Here is a 26,430-nt window from a genome sequence, read left to right on the forward strand (position 1 = left end):
CTTGATCCTCTTCATTCTACAGGCGGCAGTAACCTATTATAGTCTCTTACCATGTTCTTCCGCTGGTTCTTCCTATAGTTTAATAACTTCTCTCTCGGCCCCTACCTATTAATGAGATTTCCCTTCTTTCACAACTTCTTTCCCAATCTGAAGCTAGTCTCTATGGTCGTCTGTAATTGAACAACCCTCCGTCATAATGATGCCTATCATCTAAGTTCCTCATCGAGCTATACCCAAGGTTATCTCCTCTCCTTCTTGGGTCTCCCCTTCTCACTAGAACCCCTCTCTACTCTTCTATTCTCCTCTTCTCTTCCTCTACATCTTCGGTTTTCATATCCAATTTTGCTTGGTTATACGCCTCAGCGTATGTTGTTATCCCTTTACTATATAAGTTATTCCACAATTGATTAATTCTCAAACCTTTCTTTAATCCTTCCAGAGCATCTGGATGATCAAAGGCCCCTAAATCAGTAACTTTTTTATGATACCTAGTCACAAAACTCCTCAAACTTTCAAATTCTCCTTGGACCAATTTTTTCAACCTATTTGCATTCTACTCTGGTATGCATGAACCTCTAAAATGCACAATGAAAAGCTCACATAACTCCTTGAAATTTCTTATGCTTCTATTCTTTAACTTCTGGTATTATTCCCGTGCATGTCCTTCTAGAGGTAAGGGAAAAACATGGCACCTTTGAAAATCATTTAAACCTTGAATCCCGATCATCTCGTTAACCTCTCCACACGATGATTCGGGTCAGTTTTTCCTTAATACACCAAGGCTGGAACCACATACTTGGATGGCAAAGTTACCACCATCACCTCAGGTACCAAGGGGGATTCGTCATCAAGTAACAATCTTCCTACCATTTTCTTGCCCTCTGTTTTCGCGTCTAATGCCTCTAGGGCTTTTTGAAATTGCAACATTCGCTACTCAAGCTCATTTGCTCGTTGGGGGTTTCTCAGCTCTCCTCTCTCCCTTTCATGATTCAGGTCATTAATTCTTCCCCTCAACTCATTTAGTTGTTCTCCTGCACTTTTGTTCTCCTGTCATACCCTGACTTGTGGTAGTCTCATTCCGCTCTACTGTTCACCACCAAGCTCTTCCCTCTCCCACGCTCCACTACTCTCTGGATCACTAGTTTGAACTTAAGCCCCTCTAACTTGGGAATCAACCAGCCCATTGATCATCTCCTCAAATCTTGCCATTTGGCTCTCAATCCCTTATCTCCATCTCCTATCTGTTGTGGCATTCATTTCCTCTGCCAATTGGCGCAAGGTCTGCCTATCTCTATCATTATCATCCATCGCCATTTCCTAACCCAACAGTCTTCTCCCTCTAAATCTTCAAACGTATGGCTTTTCGCACCATTCCCCACATATGGCACCAAGATGTTGATGCCGATAAATGACCTCAATGGGTAAATTTGTTTCCTTTGGGGAATAACAGCGCGAATCCAAGCTCAAACGTCAATTTGATCGCAACTTTCTATACCTACCAACCAGAAAACACGGTTAGGATACCCCTGATGCTTAAGTTAGAAATTGCATATGAAGAGAGAAAAATAAGAAGAAAGAATTGTGAATGAGTTAAAATCAATGAGTTTTCAGGTAGAAGAGCTGAAAATCTTGTAGGGAATGTTAAGGCTTAAACGTGTAGAAGTTTTTGGTTGATTTTGCTAGCCCCTTCCTCTTATGCTCTCTTCAGCTTAAATAGGCTCTTGGTCATGGGCGGTTACCTCCTTAACTTCAACCTACTTTCTTTAGTAGTTGTAAGTGGTTATCAATTGGAGGTGGTTTAAGAAATCGTGGCATACAACTTCCTTAGAAATTAGGTCATGTTCTCTTGACTAGCAATTTTTCATGTCAAGCTAATTCTCAGGCGGACAAGTGAATTTTGAGGTCGGACTACCTTACTTTTAGATCGGACTGGTGAATTTTCGAATCATTCATATAGGCTTACTCTCAAATCAGGTCATTTACCTCAGGTTATACTTATAAACCAAGTTGCCAACATAGGCTTCAGGTTGTACTTATGGGGTCTGCTCAACGGCAGTAAATTCTAAGTAGATTAGGGTCGACTATTTTCTAGACTCTACCAGACAAATCCAACCCGAACAACTTATGCCACAATTTCTAGGTCTAATCTCCATAAAAGACACTTCTTGTTTCACAAAATAAGTAGCTTATGAGTCATGAGATGTCCCCATTTTCTTAGCCAACAAGAAATTTACAAATAAAAGAAAGAAAAAGAGAAAACGACGCACTTTTTATTTTCTTCCAAGAAGATGGTGCTGCTGAAAGCAATCACTGTAATGAGCAAATTCCAATAGTTTTAAAGGGAGAGAATTTGAGCAGTATTTTTAAACAAGTAACAAATAAGGATAATCGAGGGAGACTGGAGAGTGGAAATTGTTATCACTGCAACATTACTTCACCGCCATGATGAACCATTTTTTTGGAGAATAAGCAATAAACAAAATAAATAAATAAAGTGTCAAATAATAAAATTATTACTTTCTCCAACAAAATCTACAAATTTATCTATTAATTTGTGAATATATCCATCACTAGGAAAGGAGGAAGAAACCATGCGGCCATCTCAGCAAATGGAACAAAATCCCTTTCTGGGACGCTTTTAATTAGCTTATTAATTGTTTTTATTATGAGCCACGTAGACCAAGATTTCGGCCACCCCACTTTCAACGTCCAACAAGACAACTTCGCATTCATAAAACCACATATGAAGCTACTGGCAATACAGATTAATCTTGTTATTACTTCAACATATACATTACAGGATTTCATTCTCCTCCTCACAAATTTGAGCACATGATGTCATAGTGCTTTATTATTTGTGGAAAGCTCAGAATTTCATTCTCCTCTTATTTTTCAGGTCATGTGTTAGGCATTTTCCAATTTATGACATAGTGAGCTTAAAAAAGCATTTGCAATGTGCTCCAAAGGTAGTCTCAGTTTTCTAGCATTCTCTTTTAATTTCTTGGATTAAGATTAAACGGATAAACTTGCTAGAGGAAATCCTCGAGAGGCAGCTTGTGGTGAGGTTTTTAGGGAGTTAATGGGGCTTTTAAAGGGTGCTTTACTATGCCTCTGGGTCATCAAACAGCATTTTATGCTAAAATTTTTTTGTATAAATGTGGCCACTGAAGAAGCAGCTAGTAGAGGGTGGCATTATGTTTTATTAGAAAGTGACTCTGCTGTAATGCTAGTCTATCTTGTCTTGATAATCCAAGTTTCTCTCCTCCATGGTGCGTTAGTAATAGAAGGATTAATTATTGCAGTTTGATTAAAAAAACATGATTTTTGAGTGCTTTTATATTTTTCGAGAAATAAATTCTCTAACAGTAGGCTTGATTAATTTAGGATTATCTTATTTTATTTATATTTGATGAAATTATCCATCAATGACTATCCATAAAAAAGTTATTTGAGGATGCTTGAGCCTAAGCTAATATCATTTTATAATTTAATCTATGTTTAGGATACTTTTGTAACTCTTCCTTTTTCAGTTCAACATTTTTGCAGATCAAAATAAATAAAAAAAATTTGAGCACAAGTTAATAGAAATTTCACAGGAAAGAAAAATTAACCAGCAATGGAGAATGATATTTTACCTTTGCTTGCTTCCCTGGTTAAGTAGCTCATATAATTACTCCATAAATCTCATCAATCAATGGTGAAACAAAATCAAGAAACTTGATACATTGCTATAAGAAGCAAGAAATTCAAAACAAATCTCTCGTTGAAGTTTCTATACTCAGTACAATCCTAGAATAAGAAAATAGTTATTATTACCACTCTTCCTATGCACATAAATTAAATAAACATATGAAAATCATTTATATTGAGAGAGATCTAACCTAACTACGATTTAACTTTTCAAATTGTTTTCCGTTATATCAGTGTGAAATGCTTTAATTTGAAAACAAAAATTAGTAAGAGAATTAACGAGTCAAGAATTCACAACTATGAAGTTCAGTAATGATGCAGGTAATCATAAACAGAATATGTACTCATTTGTAATATTGAGCAAAGAATTTGACTGAGAATTTTATTAGAAAAAAAAATGAAACATAAAACCACTCTTGAACTAACAAATAAACTCTAACAGCCAGGTTAAGTGGGGTAACATTATATAACTTATTAGAGTTTTCAACACATTACACATGTACTAAGTAGCTGCATAAGTTCCAATCACATATCTATCTTATTAAATCCATTAGTGAATTTACAAATAAAGCATACAATTTGAACAATATTTCCATGACCCCTTGTACTGTATGACTGATAAATTTATCAAAACTACCGACGATTTCTTTGATACCCTAACTCACATTTCAATGGAACCGGCAAATACAGTAGCCCACAATTTCAAATGACGGCTGTTGGATTTTAATAGTTAAAATCCAACTATTAAATAGTTGAATTTTACCTTTCATTCGAAAATATTGAGTATTCATAGACTAATACCAATATCCCGATATGCTTATCTCATCTATCTTATCTGAATCTTGCTGAGGTGGGCTGTGATTTGATCATTAGCTCAAATGGGCCGTGATCTGATCTCACTTAACGGTTCGCTTATTTAGCTCAAACGGTAATGATGGCCGCAGAGGAGGAATATTAAGGACGTGTCACGGCTGTGGAAGTCAGTTAAAAGTGTTAAGAAGTAGGAAAAGCTTGATAAACTCACCTTATCCTGATTGATTAAAACCTTCTCAGAGCTCTTTGAATCTCTATATAAAGCCATCAGGGGTTGTGTCTGTTTCACACAATAATATAAAAGTTTACCAGTCTGTAACTTAATTCTCTCAGAATTAATAAAAGCTCCGCTTTGGTCATCGAGGGGATTGGATGTAGGCTGGTTAATCAGCTAAACCACTGTAAATCCTGGTGTCTGATCTTTACAGCTTTGTTTCTTTTTATGTTCACTGTTGCTATGTGTGATTAAACTTTGGTTCTTAGTTTCATTATCACTCTTTGATTTGGATTATGTCCTGAGGCGACTGGTTTGGTATTTACATACAACATACCCAATGACAGTGTCAGGAATTAGTACATGAGGGGTTAAGTTATACTACATTACAATTAAATTTTTTTTTCCTAAAAAGAAGCATCAAAATAATAAATTTCATTCAACACGTGATATTGTTTAAATTCTATAATGACTTGTAATTTTTATTAATTTATATAATGATAATGATACTTAGTCACATGTTAAGGTTTTTTTAAATGCCTCAATCCTTATCCTATAATGTAGATTGAACCACTAGTTCGCTAGAATTTAAAATCTTAAAGACTTTTAAATTTAGTTATAATATGAGCTTGCAAATGTAACTTGTCAATGAATTTGGTCATTGTGATAAATTATTTAACAATTAAAAAAGAGATGAGAGAAAGAAATAATCATAAATTGTATTAATCTAACGGGAAATTAACGAATTAAAGGAAGACAAGAGAATCTACTGTAACTCATAGATGATAAATAATAAATGGATCATTAAAAACAAAAACAATTTCAATTTTTGTTATAAGTCAGCAGGAGCTTCAGCCCCTCCTCGCACCCTTTGGCGCCGCCGTGGAACAAATCACTCTCAACAAATCTTATAGAAAGATTACCTATGACTGAAAGATTTGAAGAAATTGAACAGTCAGGAACATTCTCAACTGGTCAATTGGACTCGGGATTTCATGATGATGAGTCGATTGGTCCTGATGATTTCACTTCTGCAGGCTAAGAAGTAGACGGAAAGTGACAATGGAGGTGATAAGGATGAACTGGAAACTCATCAGCTACAGTTTGTGGATTACTTCGGCACAAATTTTTTTTTTTTAATTTTGTTATACACATATTGTTATTGATAATATATCAGACATTACAATTATAATATTTACAATTATACTAAACAACTGGGACCATCGCCATACATTAACCCACTGAAGTACTTGCCCAGATATTTTAAATCCTCTCTAATATTTGAGAGGTGCTTACTCCACTCATATTTCGTAAGGGAGAGACTGTCTCCACTCAATTAGTTGATAATTGAGGGAGTACTGAAACTAACCTTTATAATGCTCTTATGGAAGGTCGAACCCTTACACTCAACATTGTAAGTGCAAGGCTTCTCTCATTGGACCAAAGGCCCATTGGTATTCGGCACAAAGTTATGTAGCTACCTGATGGACCCAAGCCACTATTTGTCTATTTCAGGGAAACTATATAGTATAAAAATTGTTCATAAATGATCACCTAAAAATTTATCATTATTTTTAAAACAAATTCTAAGGAGTTGTCTCATAATTTCAATTAAGATTTTCCATGAGAAAATTATCTAATTAAATATAAAACTATTAGCTTGTTTAATATCAACTGATCTAGCTAATTAATTCTCCATTGATTGGGTTTAGTACTGCATGAGAATTGTGGTGGATGTTTATTTGAGTTGGTTTTTGGGACCCAATACACAAGCAAGCAATAATCAAATAAGTGATTATCAAACATAATCTGTGAGCAGATTTTAAAACAAGAGATTATTTGATGATTCACCACAATCAAAGTGGAACGGAGTGATAAATCATACAATCAGTAGCTACAGCTCACCGAATATTATTAGCGGCAAGATTTGGCATCGGCAATCCCTTATTCTAGACACAATCTTTATTTTGAGCAAGTATCACTTGATAATATTAATATTCCTTATGTACAAATGATTTCATTCCTTAATGTATGTAGTCATAAATAGGACAGCCTGTATAGCCATTACACTAAGAGATTTGGCTGACCTTAATAGTTGTATATAAGCTTGTAACTCTCTCGTTCTTTTATATACAAAGAAAATATTTTGAGCATAATATTTTTTCATGGTATCAGAGCACGTTATGGCTCCTGGTGCAACCTCCTCTTCTTCTTCGTCATCTCTTCCTAAAGAGCCAACCCTAAACATCCAAGCCTTCCACCAATGTTCCAGCCTTATCTCCGTGAGACTTAACTCTACAAATTTTCTTCTGTGGCGATCTCAAATCCTACCCCTCATTCGAAGCCTCGGATTATCGCACCACATTCTTATGTCTGAAAAGCCACAAGAGAAAATTTTACAGAAAGATGGAGAAATTGTTGAAAATCCCGAATTGATCTCATGGGAAAGCAACGACGGTTTGCTTACGTCTTGGTTGTTAGGACTTATGACAGAAGAAGTGTTGAGCTCCAATATAGGCATGGAAACAGCCTTTCATCTCTGGACATCTCTTGAAGATCAGTTACTTCCTGTAACCAAAGAAAAGGAAGTGTATCTCAGAGATAGGATGCTTACCTTGAAGAAAAATAATCTCACACTTGAAGAGTACACACGGAAATTCAAAAATTTATGTGACTCTCTTGCAGCAATCAATAAACCCGTTGATGATCTAGATAAGGTCTTCAACTTAGCCCGAGGTCTTGGACCAAAATATCAAGATTTCAGGCTAGCCATGCTGTCTAAACCACCATATCCCACCTTTAAACAATTCCTTATGGCCTTAGAAAATCACGAACAAGATCTGATCGCTCAAGAAGAAGAGACCAAAAATAATTACAATCAGGCTCAGGCTTTTCTAAGCCAGCGAGGAAGAGGCAGAGGACGTGGTGGTTACAATTCACGTGGACGTGGTTTTTCTGGCAGAGGAAATAATGGCTATAGAGGTAATAATTCTAATTACCAAAAGCCAAATAAGCAAGAAAATCAAGGAAAGAACGGGCTTGGACAGCATGCTAACAAACCACCAAATAATCAAGAACAAAAAGATGAAGAAAAAGAGGCTTGCCAAATCTGTTTTAGGACAAATCATACTGCACCTGACTGTTTTTATAGGTACGATCGTGATGAAGAAGATATCCCAGAGGCCTTAGCTGCAATGAAGATTGACGGACAAATGGACAAAATCTTTATGCCGACTCAGGTGCGACAGCTCACATGACAAATGACCCAGGTATTATAAAGCATCTAAAACCTTATCATGGCAATAGTTCAATTTATGTTGGCAATGGAAATAGCTTGAATATTTCTCACGTTGGCCAAACTAAATTGAATACTGCTAACGGTAAACTTCTTTTAAAAGACGTTTTAGTTGTGCCTAAATTAACGAAGAATTTAATTTCTGTTAGCCAACTTACTTCTGATAATAAATGTACTGTTGAATTCTCATCTAATGAGTTCTTGATTAAGGATCAACAGGGAAGAACGTTGGCAAAGGGGCATAAGAAGGCAGGTTTATATGCCTTAGAAGACATTCAACATGAAGCTCTTAGTGCTATAAAAATTGCCAAAGCACCCTTTACAGTTTGGCATCAAAGATTAGGACATCCTCAACTTAAGTCTCTTATGAATCTTCATAATAAAAATCAGATTAATGTTAGTAGTTGGATGAATAAAAAAAATATTTGTACTAGCTGCCAATTAGGCAAGCATTGCAAACTACCATTTCATGTTTCCAATAACATTTCTCGTTCTCCTTTAGATAAAATCCATTGCGATCTTTGGGGCCCTGCTCCTAATAGTTCTGTGCAAAAGTTTCTCTATTATGCAGTTTTCATAGATGATTTCTCTCGGTACACTTGGCTTTATCCTTTAAAGAAAAAATCAGATTTTTATGATTGCTTCATTAAATTTCAGCGTGAAGTGGAAAATCAATTTGACAAAAAGATAAAGATTTTTCAAAGTGACGGAGGAGGTGAGTTTAGTTCAACTCTCTTCAAGGGTCACTTGGAAAAGTGTGGCATTATACATCAATTTTCTTGTCTAGGAACTCCGGAACAAAATGGTGTCGCCGAGAGAAAACATCGACACATAGTTGAAACTGGCTTAACTTTGTTATTTCATGCAAATATGCCCTTATGTTATTGGATTGAGGCATTTCTTACTTCTGTTTACATTATTAACAGACTTCCTTCACATGCAATAAATAATGACACTCCATTTTTCAAATTATATAATCGTCATCCTGACTATCAGATTTTGAAGAGTTTTGGTTGCAGGTGCTTTCCTCATCTACGACATCAAGGCCAGAACAAGTTTTCTAAGAAAACATACCCTTGTGTTTTCTTAGGATATAGTTCAATGCACAAAGGATATCGTTGCCTACAACCCTCAAGCAAAAGGGTTTATATTTCAAGACATGTTGTATTTGATGAGAATTCCTTTCCGTTTAAGGATAACAATTTAAATTCTGTTGTGCAGGGAAATTTAGAGTTGGCTTCCTTTCCTGAGTCTGACGCATGGCTGAAAACAAGTTTTGCTAACACAAATAATAAGATGGCAGCAAATAGTAGTGCTCATTATGGTAATAAGAATTTGTTCTTTGACTTGGGCTTACCTTCGGACACTCCACCAACTACAGTTACTCGTCCAATTCAAGAGGAAGTTCACACCAACTCAGACATAGATGACGCCACTTCCAATAACGAGATTTCAGTAACTGTTCTTGAAACAACAAATTCAAATGACTCCAATCCAGCAGCTGTACCAATAACAAGTGATGACATTCCTTTGGTGGTGTCAGACGCTATTGAGCCCACAAGATCAGATAACTCTAGAGAAAGCACTCAAGATGTCACAGCAAATTCTTCAGAGACCAGTCCAGAAGGAATCAACATCTATGTGGACCTAAGAATACCACATGAAAGCGGGCACTCTTCTCAGTCATCATCTTCAAATCAAAACTTGACAGCTCCTCACCATATGATCACAAGGCGTCGATTGAAAAATAATCCTGAACTTGCTGATCAAATGGCACTTAATGTTCAAGTTGAGCCAAAATCATGGAAATCCGCAATTAAGCAGCCACATTGGAAATCTGCTATGGAAGAAGAAATTCGAGCTCTTGAACATAATGAGACTTGGGTTCTAGTTCCTCGGCCAGAGGACTTGAATGTTGTAGGATCAAAATGGGTGTTCAAAAATAAATTCAAGAAAAATGGAACTCTTGATCGACATAAAGCACGATTGGTGGCACAGGGATATACTCAAATACCGGGACTGGACTTTGGAGAAACCTTTAGTCCGGTTATTAAACACACCACCATTCGAGTCATTTTATCCTTAGCTGTAACTGAAAAATGGGTGATGCGACAACTTGATGTGAAGAATGCATTTCTTCATGGTTTCTTAAAAGAAACAATATACATGGAACAACCTCCAGGATTTACAGATGCTAGATTTCCCAACCATGTATGTAAATTAAAGCGATCACTTTATGGACTAAAGCAAGCACCTCGTGCTTGGTTTGAAAGGTTGTCTCAATTTTTACTTCAGAATGGCTTCAAATGCAGTAAGGCAGATTCTTCGTTATTTGTCCTACACACACACAACACTATAACTCTTATGCTTGTTTATGTTGACGATATTGTCCTTGCAGGAAACAATGAGCTACTTTTAGAGAAACTTATCTCTCTTCTCAGCAAAGAGTTTGCCATCAAAGATTTGGGCCCCTTACATTATTTTTTAGGACTTGAAATAAATTATCTTTCTGATGGCATATTTATCTCTCAAACAAAGTATACTTATGATCTACTTTGCAGGACTAAAATGATGGACAGCACACATCTCTCCACTCCAATTGCAGTAAAACCTCAAGAACATCCAAATGATCTTACACCAGTCGATCCAACAACATATCGTAGCATTGTGGGAGCATTACAATATTTGACCTTTACTAGGCCTGATATTGTACATGCTGTAAACAAAGTTTGTCAAAACTTTCAAGCCCCCAACGAGGCTAATATGCGAGCTGTCAAGAGAATACTTCGATATCTAAAGGGAACCATTCAATTTGGCATTCGATATACATCTCAAAGTCCTTTAAAAATTGTTGCCTTTTGTGATGCAGATTGGGCTGGATGCAAGGACACTAGAAGAAGCACTACCGGTTACTGTGTGTATATTGGTGCTAATTGTGTATCTTGGGCATCTAAGAAACAACCAACTGTTTCCCGTTCTAGTGCAGAAGCTGAATACCGTGCCATGGCGTCAACTGCAGCTGAAATCACTTGGCTTACTTATTTGTTTATGGACATTGGCCTATTTCTTCTTCAACCCCCAAGGATACTGTGTGATAATCAAAGTGCTTTACACATGTCAAAAAATCCAGTTTTTCATGCTCGATCAAAACATATAGAACTGGACTATCATTTTGTTCGGGAGAAAGTAACTGCTGGTCAGCTTTCTACACATTATGTCCCTTCATTTAAGCAGATAGCCGATGTCTTCACGAAGGCTCTCTCAAAATTTCAGTTTCTTAATCTTCGTCGCAAGCTTGGGATTTTTCCGCTTCCGCACACCAGCTTGAGGGGGGATGATAAATCATACAATCAGTAGCTACAGCTCACCGAATATTATTAGCGGCAAGATTTGGCATCGGCAATCCCTTATTCTAGACACAATCTTTATTTTGAGCAAGTATCACTTGATAATATTAATATTCCTTATGTACAAATGATTTCATTCCTTAATGTATGTAGTCATAAATAGGACAGCCTGTATAGCCATTACACTAAGAGATTTGGCTGACCTTAATAGTTGTATATAAGCTTGTAACTCTCTCGTTCTTTTATATACAAAGAAAATATTTTGAGCATAATATTTTTTCACGGAGTACATAAAATATAAACGTAAACAAGAATGCATCAAGAGAAGCTAAGCTAGATCAATTATGGGAAAAGACACAGTGTTCACTGCTTAGGTTTGCTCAAATACAATAATGTTACGAATTCTAACATTTGAGTCTCAATGTTATGTGTGACTTATTCATTAGATGATGGAATTCATAACTTATAAAATTACTTACCCACTATTTAATGAATGAATGTCACATCAGTTGAGATTTAAATTGGGACTTAGACATTAAGAGATTCATTTTTATATTATATAGTTTTTTTATTTCAAATCCTATCTTAGAAAAGTATCCTATGAGCATAAGATTTCTCTTAATGGACTGTATATCTAATAATGTTAATTAATAATATAATTTGGACCTTAACCGGGACGTCTGCCTCATGAAAAAAACTTGAAGCTTTCTGAATTATCAATCAGTTGGATATTTCATAAGAGTAGACTTCAATTTATCCAAATAAAATGCCACTCTTCAATTTATCCTCTAAAAATATGAATACTTAAATTTATTTTCTTCTTTTTTCTCAGAAGATGATGGCAAATGAGTACACATTCATGACCTTCATTTTAATCTTTTTAATAATAAATAAGAGTAAGCTGAAATTTTCATAGTTCTAAAGATAAGTCTAAGATTTTCATTATCTAAGGGTAAATAGAGAGTTTATCCTTTTATAAACATCTACCGAAAATAACTAAACTACATCTTCGGTAGGGGTGTCAAAAAAGCCAGTCCCGACCGGACCTGGCCTGGACCCGGCCAATTCGGTCCGGACAAAATCCAGACCGCATGCACATAAAAACCGGACCCAGGTTTGAAATTCTCAAACCGGGACATTTTCAGGCCCGGGTCCGGGTTCAACACCAAAAACTCAGAACCCGAACCGGACCCGGTTTTTTAATAAATTTAAAAAATATATATAATTATGAATTTATGATATGTTGGATGTTATTTAAATTTATTGTGTGATTATTGTGTTGTTGAATTTAATTTATTTATTTTATATATAGATTGAATGAGTTTAAGTTAGAAATTAGATGAATTTAGGTATTAGAAAGTAGATTGAAATAATTTTAATTTATCATTTGTGCAAATTTTACATTGTTAGTGTGTTATATATTTGTATTTGACTATTTTCTTTCTAAAAGTTTGAGATTGAATGAGTTTATTTGATTATTTTCTTTTTTAAAATTTGTATTATTAGAGAAATGAAAGAAAAAATTGAAGTTATCACATGCGAGTTTAGAAAGCCCGGATCAAAACCCAGACCCGGAAGGTGCTGGGCTCAAGCCCAAACCGCACCCAGAAAAACCGAGTTTTAACCCGGATCCGGTCTTTTCTCTCATCCGGTCCGATCCCGAACAACACCAAAACCCAAACTGGACCCGCATTTTGCGAAGCCTAATCTTCGGTTCAAGTTCGGATTAAATAATAAACTTTTAATTGCTCAATGGTTCATGGTTATTGACTTGAACCTGCACATATGGGTCACAAGCTTTTAGAGCTAAGGCCTGGCCCATGGTTAGTTGGGCTCCGCAAAATAATGAGTGAATTGTTGTTTTTAAATTAAAAAAAAAATGCGTGAATTGTTGATTCTTATGAAACCCTACTTTTTACATTTATGACTCTTTCTTTGATGAAAATTATAACAGAGTTTAATTAATTTTACTATCATCTAGAATAAATTAAGTAGATTATAAACATACTTTTTCAAAAAAAAAACTTCTTATTAGATGGTTTATTTCTTCATTGATTCAAATTTATTTTGATTTTATAAAAAAATAATTATATCATATATTCAGATTTATAGATAGTCGGGGTTCATAATTCATAAAGAAATTTAAGTTTAACTATGTTCATAACTGTCCTTTTATGTAATTTTCTCTAACTATACAATTATGATTACAAAAATAGGGTTTAATAAGGATATTGAAGGGGTGTGAAAAGCATTACCCTTGTTGACTAGCTCACAGGCCCAAGAGTTATTAACGCGTGAAAAGTGGGGAAAAAATGTGAATCAATATTTTATGAGAAGCAATCATGCTTAAAGAAATCATTCGGAAAGGTACATAAATTTTTGCATAAAATAAAAGCCAATAGCAATTTTCAGTATATATTGTTCCTCTTCATTGCTTTTTATAATTAACAGATTAGTTTATAAGTGTTAACTCATTCAACTATTAAGATTTCTTGAGTGAAAACAAAAGATCTGAAGTTCAAATCTTACTCATATGGAGAAGAAAAAAGGAAATGAAAATTGATATTTATAACTTAAAAAATAATTGACTTTCTCAAATCTAATTGTTGGAAAAAGGTTGGACACAGTTATGAGCCCTATAAACTAGCCAGTCTTCATCTAATAACAACTATAATGGTGAACAGTTTGAGAATGGGGCAATGATATTTATTCATTAATTATGTGATATTATTTATCACATTACTCAATTACTATTGAGTGAAAGAGCAAGTAATCAATTTTGACATTTTTGAAAAGTGTAAAGACTCATTCAAACGATAAATAGGAGTTTTCAAGGTGCATATCCAAGAAATAAAAAAGGGTAAAGACTTACTCTTGTTTGTTATTGCATATATGTGTGTGTGTGTCCACAAGACTACAACAATGATAATTTCCCAATGTACAAGAACTGAAAAAAGATTTTGAGTTAAATGATTCTGGACCCTACTACTAGCAAAAAGAAAGTTGCTTTCAACTTTTAATGTGCCTTATCAACCCGATCGACTAATACCAAATATCTTTCAAGTTCGTGACTCCAAAATGTGGGCCTGTATATAGTTCCTTTGACTATGCATGCATTTATCACTAAAATTTCCTTCAACGTTTCTTCTATTTTAGGATTTGGTAGGAAGAGGCTATCAAATTGAAAAGACAACTAAGAAGACTTGATGAGGTCCATTATTTGATCTCTAACAAATTTAAAAAATAAAAAAAAGGAAGAATACCAATCGCAAATCGTCATCTCATATTGCTCCATACCAACCAACTATAAAATCATGACAATAACCTCCCTTTCAACAACGCCCACCCACACTCTAAAAGGCTCCAAAAAAAAGTGATTTTGACAACCTCCTAATTCATCGTAAGCAAGACTGTTTGATCGTGTCATTTTTGCTCACAATTACTTGTTGTGGTTAAAGGTTAGATTCCATGGCTTTATTTGATTATGGAAAATTAAAACACCATTTATGTGCTATCTTGGGAGTGATTGATATGATCAATATACCTTCATCACTTGCGTCCATAACTCGTATGAAATGACAAGCAAAGTTTGAGTGTAAATTACACAAATCAATCTGATTACATAGTTTTACTCCATTTCATATATGATTAATTAAAAAAAAGGACTACGTCCAACTTTTAAATTTATGAAAGATATTAATTAGATAACATAATCATTCCCTCATCATGTTAGCATGTGCAGGAGAGTAAAAGAAAGCTTTTGAGAACAATATAGTAAAGATAAAATTCACTCTTATTTATTTATGAGCACAAGGACTCAATTTAACAAGTGTTTAAAAAACATAGAAAAGGAAATGACGCAATTAAAACAACTTGCAAATAGTATTTGATTAGCAAAAATTGAATAAATGAATCTTCATTTTAATTGACAATTAATCTTTATTAAGATGAAGACAGGTATTGGACTCAATGTTTTGTTTCTATTATTGTATTGTTTAATATTTATCAGAGAATTGTTAAATAACGCTAATATATGTGTGTGTATATATATATATATATATAGCCCCAAAAGATGACTTTAATGTAATGTAGGTGAGTCCAATTTGTCAAGAATGTGAGTTAGATTAAGAATAAATTGCATGATTTGTCTAACGCTACTTTATATAAGCATGCTTTTCTTATCTGGCATTTTTAGACGAAAATCATGTAAAAATGTGTGCACAACATATATTATATATTGCCAAATCCCTTTCTCCTTTGAAAGATGAAATTGTACCCAGAATGTCATTGCAAAACAAACAATAAAATATAACAACACCAAAGTCAAGATCTCTTTTTTGCATCTCTCTTCAACTGAATTAATAATTAATTAATGTGGGAGGAATCAAATTGCTAAACCTTTTGAAAACTGCTTTGGCAACGATGATCTTAGGTGAATTTTGACCTTTGTGAACCTTATTATGAGTATTGAAGATTTAATAAGCATGAAATAGTCAACTTTTCAATTAATAGATCCATGTCTTCTTCCTTCTCTCCAAAGAATAATATCTTGATTAATTGGTGGAGCAGATGTTTGAATGATTCAGAAAAAGAAACAGATTTTTAATATTATTATTGGAAAACTTAATTGGGTTTGAATAGAGATTCTTCTATCTCCTAGTCTAAACACTTTAGTGGTTGGAGCTCACAGTCAAGAATGATTCAAAGTTTCGAGAGAGCCTATCTAAGTGTTTAAAATGCTTTCACATTTGTATTTTGGACTCGAAGTGAACTCATGTATTAATTATTTATCAAAATGGAACATAGGACAAAACCAGTAAGCACTTGTAATAGATTATGAGATTACAGTGTCATTAAACAAATCAATTAGATAATATATATTGATGCAACATGGGGTTCGGTTAATTTGCTTTAAGTTAGATAAGATACCAACCTGAAAACTACTATTAATAATTAAGTACATATCTAACTATGACTTGTTTTTGCCAAACTCTAGTTTGATAATTAATCTAAACAAATTTCACTAACTAAAAGTCGTCAATCATTCTTAAATTAAATGACAATAGCTTAAGCTCTAACCAAAATGATGATTAGTGTAAAATTGGCTAGGAAAAATTATATGTACACAACAAGAGTATTTATTGCCACTACAGTCTTAACTCTAAATAATTTTATATGGTTGGCCATCTGAATTCAAATTCTTTAGGAGGAGGCCCACTCCCTCACCCTAAAACAAACAAAAAATTAAAAGTATACACACATATATGCCTCATAAAAATACAATAAAAATTACGTATCCTTTTACAATTTCCTTTTTTTGAAAAAAATCAAAAAAAAATCAAAACTTCTTTCATTTCACAGATCATTTCAAGACGGGATTCCTAATTCAAAACGGGATTCATAAAAGGGTTTGGAGACATGCACCACATGTTTGCACATGTGGGTTCTGCAATTGCAAGTGCAAGTAGCTATCCCTAGCATGTCATGGTTGAATACTGCTACTTGAAAATCGACAACATTTTCCCATCGGTGACCATAATGGTCTCTGTGGTTTGAATTTGTCTCCATCCAAACACCGTTAATAATTTGCATATACAACGGATTGATAATAAATTACTTTCCGCATAATGATACCATCCAAATTAATTAATGACAAGGTATTATTACTATAACTAAACAAAGATCAATCCTTTCCCCAATGAACACCCAACTGCTGAATGATTTTTTTAATACAAAGAGAGCCTGGTCAGAAAAAATAGTTTGTTAATTAATTTAAATTTCATTATCCTATATGTCTATATATGTATATATTTCATTGTCCATGAGGTTAGTAGTGTACTGCCCATACCTAACAAGTTACCATTTCTCCATTGACAGCAACAATGCTACTATAAGCTCTATATATCATATTTTATTAATTATTCATTGATTGATGAGGCCAAGAGACAAAAGTCAACAATCTCAAGCTCTTCATTTTTGGGTTTTTATTTTTAATTTATATATATTTTTAAGTGTGTTCTCCTATCGAAGGTTGGAAATTGCAGCCATAAATATTCCTTCCATGTTATGTAAGTATATAGTAGATTGGACATTCTCACTCATTACCGTGTAACCACCACATTCCCATTCAGAATTATTGTATCTTGACCCTCATATAACACAACCAATAGCAAATTTACCCTCGAGTTAATCGGGAATCCAAATTACATCAAAATTAACAAAATCTTGAGTTGTATGTATAGTTGAAATGAATCAAATGATGAAGCTAAACAATCACTCAATCAGCATCAACTTTACGATATCTTCAGCACGCAATGGAATAGATTGCTTTGAGATATATATCATGTGAAAAAGGAAAATTTGCAGTCTTTTCTCCATGATTGAATCTTTGAATCCCATAAATCATGCCATATGCGACCCATTTTACATCAAATCAATATTGGACTCGACGTTTTCGGCGTGCGGAATGATCATCAATCTACTTCTGCAGTACCACAGCAGCAAGTCATGTTAAAATGCTAGCAAATTTAATTTGCAAAACATACAGATATATCAATACATGTTATCTCGTTATACTGAAATATTTTCAAACTGCCAGGCTATATAGGATGTGTTAATTTAGTTGCCCTAGCTAGTGCATCAACTTGAAATAATTGGCCACTCTTTTAGCCTATTGTTATTGACTTTTGTTCTTTCTGCCTACATGCCTGATTAAACAAGGACAAATTGTTTACACACACACACACACACACGCTTTTGAGAAAGACAAGTTGTGAGACTCATTTAAGGATACATAGCTAGCTATTTGCAAGATAATTAAACAAATTAAAGTTTTTGAGGAAAAAGAAATGCAAAAATCCAGGGGTTCAGAGGTATCAAGCATCAGGTCGAGTTCAGAGAATTTGTTGAAAATTAACCTGCGTTGAAGTTCTATTTTATAGTAGTTTGACCTTTCAGGCTTAAAAAACAACATTGACGACTTCCCTTATTGGCTTATTCAGTTCAGCTGTCTGGTGTATATTTATATATATGACTTTTTCCAGAAATGATACGCATATATAGAATTTAGTCAACTGGGCATTCATGTCCAAGCATAGAGAATAACTATAACTGTGATTGAAGAGTAATTACAATCTATAGCAATTGGTTACATTGAAACATTTGACAAACTATATATTGTATAAAATTAAATTAAGTCTAGGGTTATTACCATATCGATTTTGAGTCTTCTGTTCTAAAGAGCTAGGCTAATGGTTTTCTAAAATAATACTTACCGAGTATCCTTGCTTCTCTCTCTTCTTACAAGATGGTGCTTCTCAGCCTAGCTAGCTAGCTAGCTACTTCTCCGTTGTCATCATTGTTCAAGGTTGTTTTTATTAGCTAGGTTTTCTTTTTGTTCTCTTTACTTATTGAATTTAGCTAGGTTTTCTTCTTGCTTGTCATCATTATTGTATTGTACAGCATTAAAAAATTCAAAGATTTAAATGTGTACACATTACAAAATAGAACATCTATATATGTACAAAATACTGTTTAAATCCTAAGGAAAATTATCAGCCATATATCCTTAAATGACACCCGTATCAAACGTGTGTGAACACTTTTCAAGTAAATCACTCGTATACCCTAAGTTGACAAAACACTTCTGCCGTCCACCAATCCGTTAAATTCCGTTTGCAAGCGCTGACATCATAAGGGTAATTTAGTCTTTTAAGATTGACGAAACTTTGATTTTAAAAAACGACATGTCATCCCATTTACCTTATAAAAAATGACATGTCATATGATATATATTGACAAAAATGACATGTCATCCCATTTATCGGATAATTGTTAATAATTGCTAAAAAAAACTACTTTACAACCGAATCTACTCCTCCAAAAATTTAACCTAAATTTTGAAGATCTACTCGTCCAAGCTCCAACTGAAAATTTTTATGGTATAATATGTATAATTGTAAATAATATGTAGTTAATAATGTTTTATAGTATAATATGGATTTTTTTTGGATAATTGTTAATAATATGTACCATTAATAATTGTTAATAATCAGAAAAATGTATTGTTAATAAAAAAATAAAAAAAATTATGTATTGAAAATTTACGTTAATTTTTTGGGTAAATGTATCTTTTTACTTCATTTTGAGTTTCAAGGGTAAAATAGTCAATTTGCCACAATTCTGTTAACTTTCTAATGGAAGTTAACGGATTGGTGGACGACAGAAGTGTTTTGTCAACTTAGAGTATATGAGTGATACACTTGAAAAGTGTTCACACACAATTGATACGGGTGTCATTTAAAGGTATATGGCTGATAATTTCTCAAATCCTAATAAAAGAATATCATAACCATTTTCTAATATGAGCATTCCTAAACTTTTAACAACCTTATGTCATATTTCATGTAATAATAGTATATGGATAAGATTTAACTTTTCTATATTTTAAATTTATTAACTACCAATCAATGCGTGAAATTTTACTAAGCTCATATCATTAAAAGATTTTAATCCAGAAAAAAAACTAAAAATTAAAGTTTAGTTCTCTAGTCATTTTTCTCTAAAATATAAGTTAATCTATTATATCGCAATAACTGGTGGTTTTAACTATAATTTAGTATTGAACTATAGCTAGTTACCGCCGTTTGGCCTAACTATAAAGTTGAGACCTTGAGATGGGCACAATGCACACGAAACATGCATGCTTACTAAATTAAAATAAAAGGAAGCAAAAAAACAAAAGATTCGGCCGAATTGCAAGAAGCGAGTGTTGTAAGTAATTTCAATTCAAAGGTGAAAGTTTGACTGGAGATTGGAGTCTTTTGGGTTTCTGTTGGCAAAAGCGTGCCACAAAATTCGGAAGGTAACGGAGAATTTAGGATGACGTGAAAGCCCAATCAGCAACACATAAGACGCAACACACAACTCAAGTTGTGCAAGAAAGCAAGAAAATTCGAACAGGAGATGATTATGTATCTCCCACGTGCCAGTTACGGTCAAATGACGGTGCCAAATCCTTGACACGTGTAATCCGATCCCCCAACAATTAAAAAGAAAACCGTAAAGTTGTAAACATTGACCGCTCTTTCGCCCTCTCTCTCTGCTTAATAACGTTGATTATGACCGCCTGCAATCACTGGTCAAGCTTCAGTCTTAGTCTTGGTTAAGCTACTCTCATGTCTTTTTCCTTGATTTTTTTCTCTCTCTCTCCCTTTTTAATTTCTCTAATATCATCTATTATGAATATTATATAGAAAAAAAAATCTTTGTACTATATAAATTTTGTAGAGGTAAAAATTTTGAATTTGAATCTAGTATTGATTTGGAATGTGCCGATGTTTTAAAAATCTTGTTTCGTGTAATACATTTACAACAATGTATAGTTACAATTTAGTTCAATATATATAGATCCAATGCTGTTCATTTTATCTTGTGCTGAATTTTTTACAAGGATGAAATTACTAGTTATTAAATAAATAATTAATTAATTAAATTTTAAACCATGCACTCATAGATATATACATGAGAAGATTTTCAAATATTAGCACAGCTTAGATTAATGCTGCATTTAAATTCCATATTTTATTCAATTAGCATTGAGTACAACATTGTAAATTAAAGATCGGTATATAACTCGAATTAGCACTAGATTCAAATATGAAAAGGTTTTGAGAATTTGTTTACGGAAATGAATTAATTATAAAAGAAAGAATAGAGTTAAAATAATAGGGAATAGCCAAACCTGCATCCAAACAACACTCGCGATCGTCCTCTCTCTCTCTCTCTAAAGTTGTAGAAAACTTTAATACAAAGCTCACTTTCAAAGAAGAATAAAGGCAAAGGGTTTAATAGCTCTTTTAACCAAAACAACGCTCTCTCTTTCTTTTCTGCTCTTCACTTTATCTTCTTCTTGCCCTCATCATCATCATCACCATCACCATCATCATCAGTGCTTCTTCTTCATCGTCTATGTCAAATAATGAGAAAAAGAGCTCTTACCATTTTTATGATCCTTTCGACTGTAATCCCCATGGATTCAACCGGCTAGGTTTTAACTTCTTTCAAGACAACAACCCCTCTATGTACATGAATCCACCAACACCGGCAGTAGAAAACCTACAAGCAGCAGCCTTTGATCCCACCAGCCCATACGTGAGCTTCACTGACTGCTTGCATGGCAACTCCATGGACTACACCTCTCTTTCGAGAGCTTTCGACATATCTTGCTCATCATCTGAAATAATCACTCCCCCTGTGGACGACACTCCCAAGAAGACTACTGCTTTTGCAGGAGATTCAGCTGGGGCTACTGAGAATAATAACAACCCATCAACCCCAAATTCTTCTGTATCTTCTTCATCTAACGAAGCTGGCGCAGATGAAGATTCAGGGAATCAGAGTAACAAGAAAGATAAGCAGCAGGTAAAAGGGCAAGAAGATGGAGATGATGATGAGAAGTCAAAGAATAAAGTGTAGGTTTTGTGAAATTAATTAAAATACTGCTTTCTTCTGTTTAAGTAAAATTTAATTAATAAGGTCTTGTATTTATATATCATTTTCATTTTTATGGGGGTAAGACTTAAATTCAAAGTCTTCTGTGGATATAATTCCTTTGTTTTCTTTCTCTGCAGCTTACTAATTAATATTTTTTTGCAAGACTTTCTTTACCTTTCAATGAACTGTATCTTAATGGATTTGTATTATTTTGTCTTAATTATTTCATCTGGATCCAACATACTCTAATAGAGGGTCCACAAAACCCTAATCTATGATCATCAACAGTCATTTTATGTGCAAACATGTTATTAGCGTCAAGGAGGGGAGAAATTACTTGCATGTTTAATTTAGGTTGAAATACATATAAAATGTTATTAACTTCATTTTGATATGTACTAATCTTTTGTATTAATTAATGCGAATGAATAAATCAGGAACAAGCCGAAAAAGGAGAAAAAGCAAAGGGAGCCGCGGTTTGCCTTCTTGACAAAGAGTGAGATTGATCATCTTGAAGATGGATACAGATGGAGAAAGTATGGACAGAAGGCTGTCAAGAATAGCCCTTATCCAAGGTTTAATTTCTTTTATATTTTCAATCACTTGCTCACTTGTATATCACAACAAAAAAATGATTAAAATTCATGATTAATTTATGGATTTTCTTACCAAAATTTTCTCAATTTTTTGCATAAAACATAAAGGAAAATTAGATTTAAGAGAGAACTTTCCAAAGTCATTTACAGTATTATTAGGAGATTTTTAATCAGTTCACAATTGTGCACTTAAAATGTGATTTTAAAACCGATCATGGTGGTGGAATTGTCACTTCATGCAATTAAAGACCAGATCCACCTATTCTAGTTGCAGTCACATAACCGCTTTTATACATAGCTTTACTACATCAGACAATTAACTATAGTGTCATTACATCTGTACATACAGTTCTAACTTTTCCTTTCTGGTATAATATAGTGATGGAAATGTAACATATTGACATTCTACTTGGAATCAAAACTGCATAATGGTTTCTTAAAAGTAAATATTTTCTTACATTCAATCAAGAGATCATTAATTTTCGGAATGATATATAGTTAATTTATATATGTATTAGCATGCACCATAATTGCTCTTACAACATCAATTTCATCGTATGAATTAAGTTTTATTTTGTCCCTTTTCCCCTTTGGTTATCTTGATTGAAATCAACGTGAAACTTCATATATAATCTCATATATAAGTTATATAGATGTATCTCCCATATTGATGTCGTTGCAACTTGGGCATAATGCAGGAGTTACTACAGATGCACGAGCCAAAAGTGCACCGTGAAGAAACGTGTTGAGAGATCATACCAAGATCCAACAGTTGTGATCACAACATATGAAGGGCAGCACAACCATCAGTGCCCCGCAACACTTCGTGGCAACGCAGCTGGAATGCTGTCTCCTTCCCTTCTGGCATCTGCGTCGATGAGGCCTACCTTTCCTCAGGAATTCCTGCTCAGTCAATTTCTTCCATCCGCAAACAACAACCAAGGTGTTAACATTCCAAGCTCAATGTACTATCAGAATCTTAATATTTCCCCACAGCAGCAGCAGCAACAACTTGGTCATCAGGTTCCTGATTATGGCTTACTGCAAGATTTAGTTCCCTCATTCATCAATAGACAGCAGCCATGAACTCATCAGGTTATGTATTTAAAGCATCGAATGAATATCGCTGACCTATTGGAACCATGATGCTTAACTTTTTGATCCCTTGAAGGAGTATAGAAATTTGTTTGATATATATTGCTGCCAAGATGCAAATAAGATCTTAGATGGGATATTGATTGGACTTGCACTAAGTTGACAGCAGTTGCAATTCAGATGGTGGCTGTTTGATTGCCACTGTAAATGGAGGTGACTTTGTGTTATTGGAGATAAGAGAAGCATGGATTATTGACTCTTAAAGCTTCTAGATGTAAATGAAAAATTTGGACACGTTATGTTTAAAGTCAATGGGGTTGCTAACTATTCAGCTGTTGTGTTAGTGTCTAAGATTATATCGTTTGCCCTATGATCTTTTTCTTTTTTACTGGTTTTTTGTATTCCAGAACAGATTGGATCTACTACTAAATGTTTGGAAGAAAATCAACTTTTATAGCATGCACATGGGAGGGTTCGAGGTCGTACCCACACTAGTCATTGAGCGGTCCTCGACCCCTTTCCAGTTTATAAAGATATTGATGCGTATTTTATTTCAATGTACTTGAAATTTAATAATGCATTTTATATTAATTTTTGCATACTTCTAACTTTGAATGCATTTACTAGAAATATAAATGCAATTATTAATTTTTTGTAAATTTCATTAGACTGGAAAAGTTGGTGGTTTTAATGGATGTAAACTCTTTTAATTTGAACTCGTTAGGAGTCAGCACTCTAAGAAGCTGTCAGTATATACTAATTTTCTAGAAATTTATGAGCTTGGCTTTTCACAGCCTAAATGTTCAGTAAAATAGAGGTGTGTGGGCTTGATAAATATTAGTGTGGAACAAGAGTGATTATGCGAGGAAAATAAAGAATCTAATTACTGGTACTTATGCAGCATTAATTTAAAGCTTGAAAAGAAAGGGTATTTTTGTATAATTATGAAGCATATAGCAAGTTCTACGAGGAGTGTATAATTAAGCAAATGCGACTGATCGGTGAGGGATGAAGAAGAAGGAGAAGCTTGGTTGAGATAGAGAAAGAATGACTCGATCGAAGAAACTAGAAATTCTAAAATCAATATTCAATCGAACTTTTAAAAATGAATAATGTTTGACATGAAAAGTTATTACTCTTTTTTTCTTTTTTTGACTTGTAATGTGGGCGCACTAATTAATTGGAGGGTATGTTTTTACGATTCAAAGTGCAAGTATGGCTATGTGTAAGTTTACTAATAGTAATATAAATTAACAAGTGAAAATTTGTTCAATATATATATAATCTCTGCTGTGGTCCTATCTTTTATTAATTGGATATAAAGAAGATGATAAAAGGTACTCATGGAATTACGACAAAAAAAAAAAAGCAAAAAATACAGTTTAGTTGATCGAACTCTTGTAGTGTAAGTAAAGAGTTGCAAGAGGTTAACTGGTTAAGGGGGGTCAACTTTTAACTAGAAGGTGGTGAGAGGTCAGATGAAGGTAATGTTAAAAAAATAAAAAATAAAAAAAAAAGAGTTGCAACAAGAAAATTCTAATTTCTGAGATTTAAAAAGGAGAAAAACCTATATATATGAGATGGGCAAACCACATCATCAGTGTACTATCTACTTAGCATTTGATAGGTACAATTGTATACCTTTATACTTTCAAAATTAGTCAATCATGTGATGAGAAAGAAAAAAAAAATTTAACTAGGATATAAGGTGATTGGATGGACTCATTAAAATTAAAATAATACTAATAATAATAATGATAATAAAAAATGAGTCATGATGTTAGAGTCTTAATCTTTTGGTTGAGCGGTCCATCCTCAAATAAAAGAAGAACCATCATACCCATTGGCTTCCTCAATCCATAAACTCTAATTGCCCTGGGAAGTTTTACAATATCATAAAACACGAACGATATCCACGAGATCGCCAATTAGGGTTTTCTAGGTATTCTGCAATATACAAAAAATAGTGACAACATACATAAGCCTTAAGTTGCTTCATGTATGGTCACAGAAATGCTTTTCATCATGATCCATAGACCGTAATCCACTAATATTGTTCTCTATTGTTTGTTCTCAATTTTCTCCAAGTCTTTTTGTTAGTTGATCAACCAGACAAGTTTGCAACATTGAGTCACTTTTGCTTTTTTTAAGTCTTTAGGCTACATTTAATATGCAGATTAAATTACACAAACTATTAATATTAGACTGGATTATATTGAATTACATTAGCCTCATTATATATATCTATATATAGTCACTCTCTATCGAGAGTATCCTGCACACTAAAATACAAAAAAAATAATAATAATTGTGTTTTATTATCTGTTAATGGCATTCTCACTTTGTTAAAATTAGGACATCCTCACCAGAGAATTATTATTATTATTATTATTATTGTGTGCGTGTGTGTGCAGTCTTTCTAAGGTGTGGTTGCTCCTTTTTTTTTTAATGCAGACACATTATTAAACCATGCGTTTTAATAGTCATTTTAATGAATTATTAAATTGTTTGCTTCAATAGTGTATTCACACAAAAATAATTAGGATACCCACACCTGCAAATGATTATACACACACACACACACACACACACACACATATATTATTCCAATAACTTTCCTAAACTTTAACAAATCAAGGATCCATATGTGTGTGTACATACAAATGTATATGTATATCTAAATGAATATGTTTATAAATCAAGATCCTTGATTTTTGTGGTTTAATATGTAATGGAATTATACTTTAAACGGCACGGTTTTAATAGCTTTTTCAAACTTTAATAAAGTTTGGGATCCTGGATATATATATGTGTGTGTGTTTGTGTGTGTGTGTGTGTGTGTGTGTGTGTACATACATACTTACGTGTACTCTCAGGTGTAAGCGC

The 26,430-nt window shown here is 33.7% G+C and overlaps 1 protein-coding gene across 1 annotated transcript; it reads left to right on the plus strand.

The window, feature by feature from the left end:
• Positions 1–21,211: 21,211 nt before the first annotated feature.
• On the plus strand, positions 21,212–24,076 carry LOC18045437 (probable WRKY transcription factor 28). The gene is made up of 3 exons (XM_006437103.2): positions 21,212–21,831; positions 22,291–22,428; positions 23,148–24,076. Exons 1-3 carry the CDS (start codon positions 21,329–21,331, stop codon positions 23,533–23,535), a joined length of 1,029 nt encoding a protein of 342 aa, XP_006437166.1. The 5' UTR covers positions 21,212–21,328; the 3' UTR covers positions 23,536–24,076.
• Positions 24,077–26,430: the final 2,354 nt, after the last annotated feature.

The sequence above is a fragment of the Citrus clementina genome, unplaced genomic scaffold (assembly GCF_000493195.1).
Source record: "Citrus clementina cultivar Clemenules unplaced genomic scaffold, Citrus_clementina_v1.0 scaffold_4, whole genome shotgun sequence".
Taxonomy (NCBI): domain Eukaryota; kingdom Viridiplantae; phylum Streptophyta; class Magnoliopsida; order Sapindales; family Rutaceae; genus Citrus; species Citrus x clementina.

Excerpts from the sequence above, each read along its gene's own strand:
- LOC18045437 (XM_006437103.2), top strand. The coding sequence starts at position 21,329 with ATGTCAAATAATGAGAAAAAGAGCTCTTACCATTTTTATGATCCTTTC. Across the intron at positions 21,832-22,290 it reads GAGAAGTCAAAGAATAAAGT|GAACAAGCCGAAAAAGGAGA; the intron begins GTAGGTTTTGTG and ends TGAATAAATCAG. Across the intron at positions 22,429-23,147 it reads AAGAATAGCCCTTATCCAAG|GAGTTACTACAGATGCACGA; the intron begins GTTTAATTTCTT and ends GGCATAATGCAG.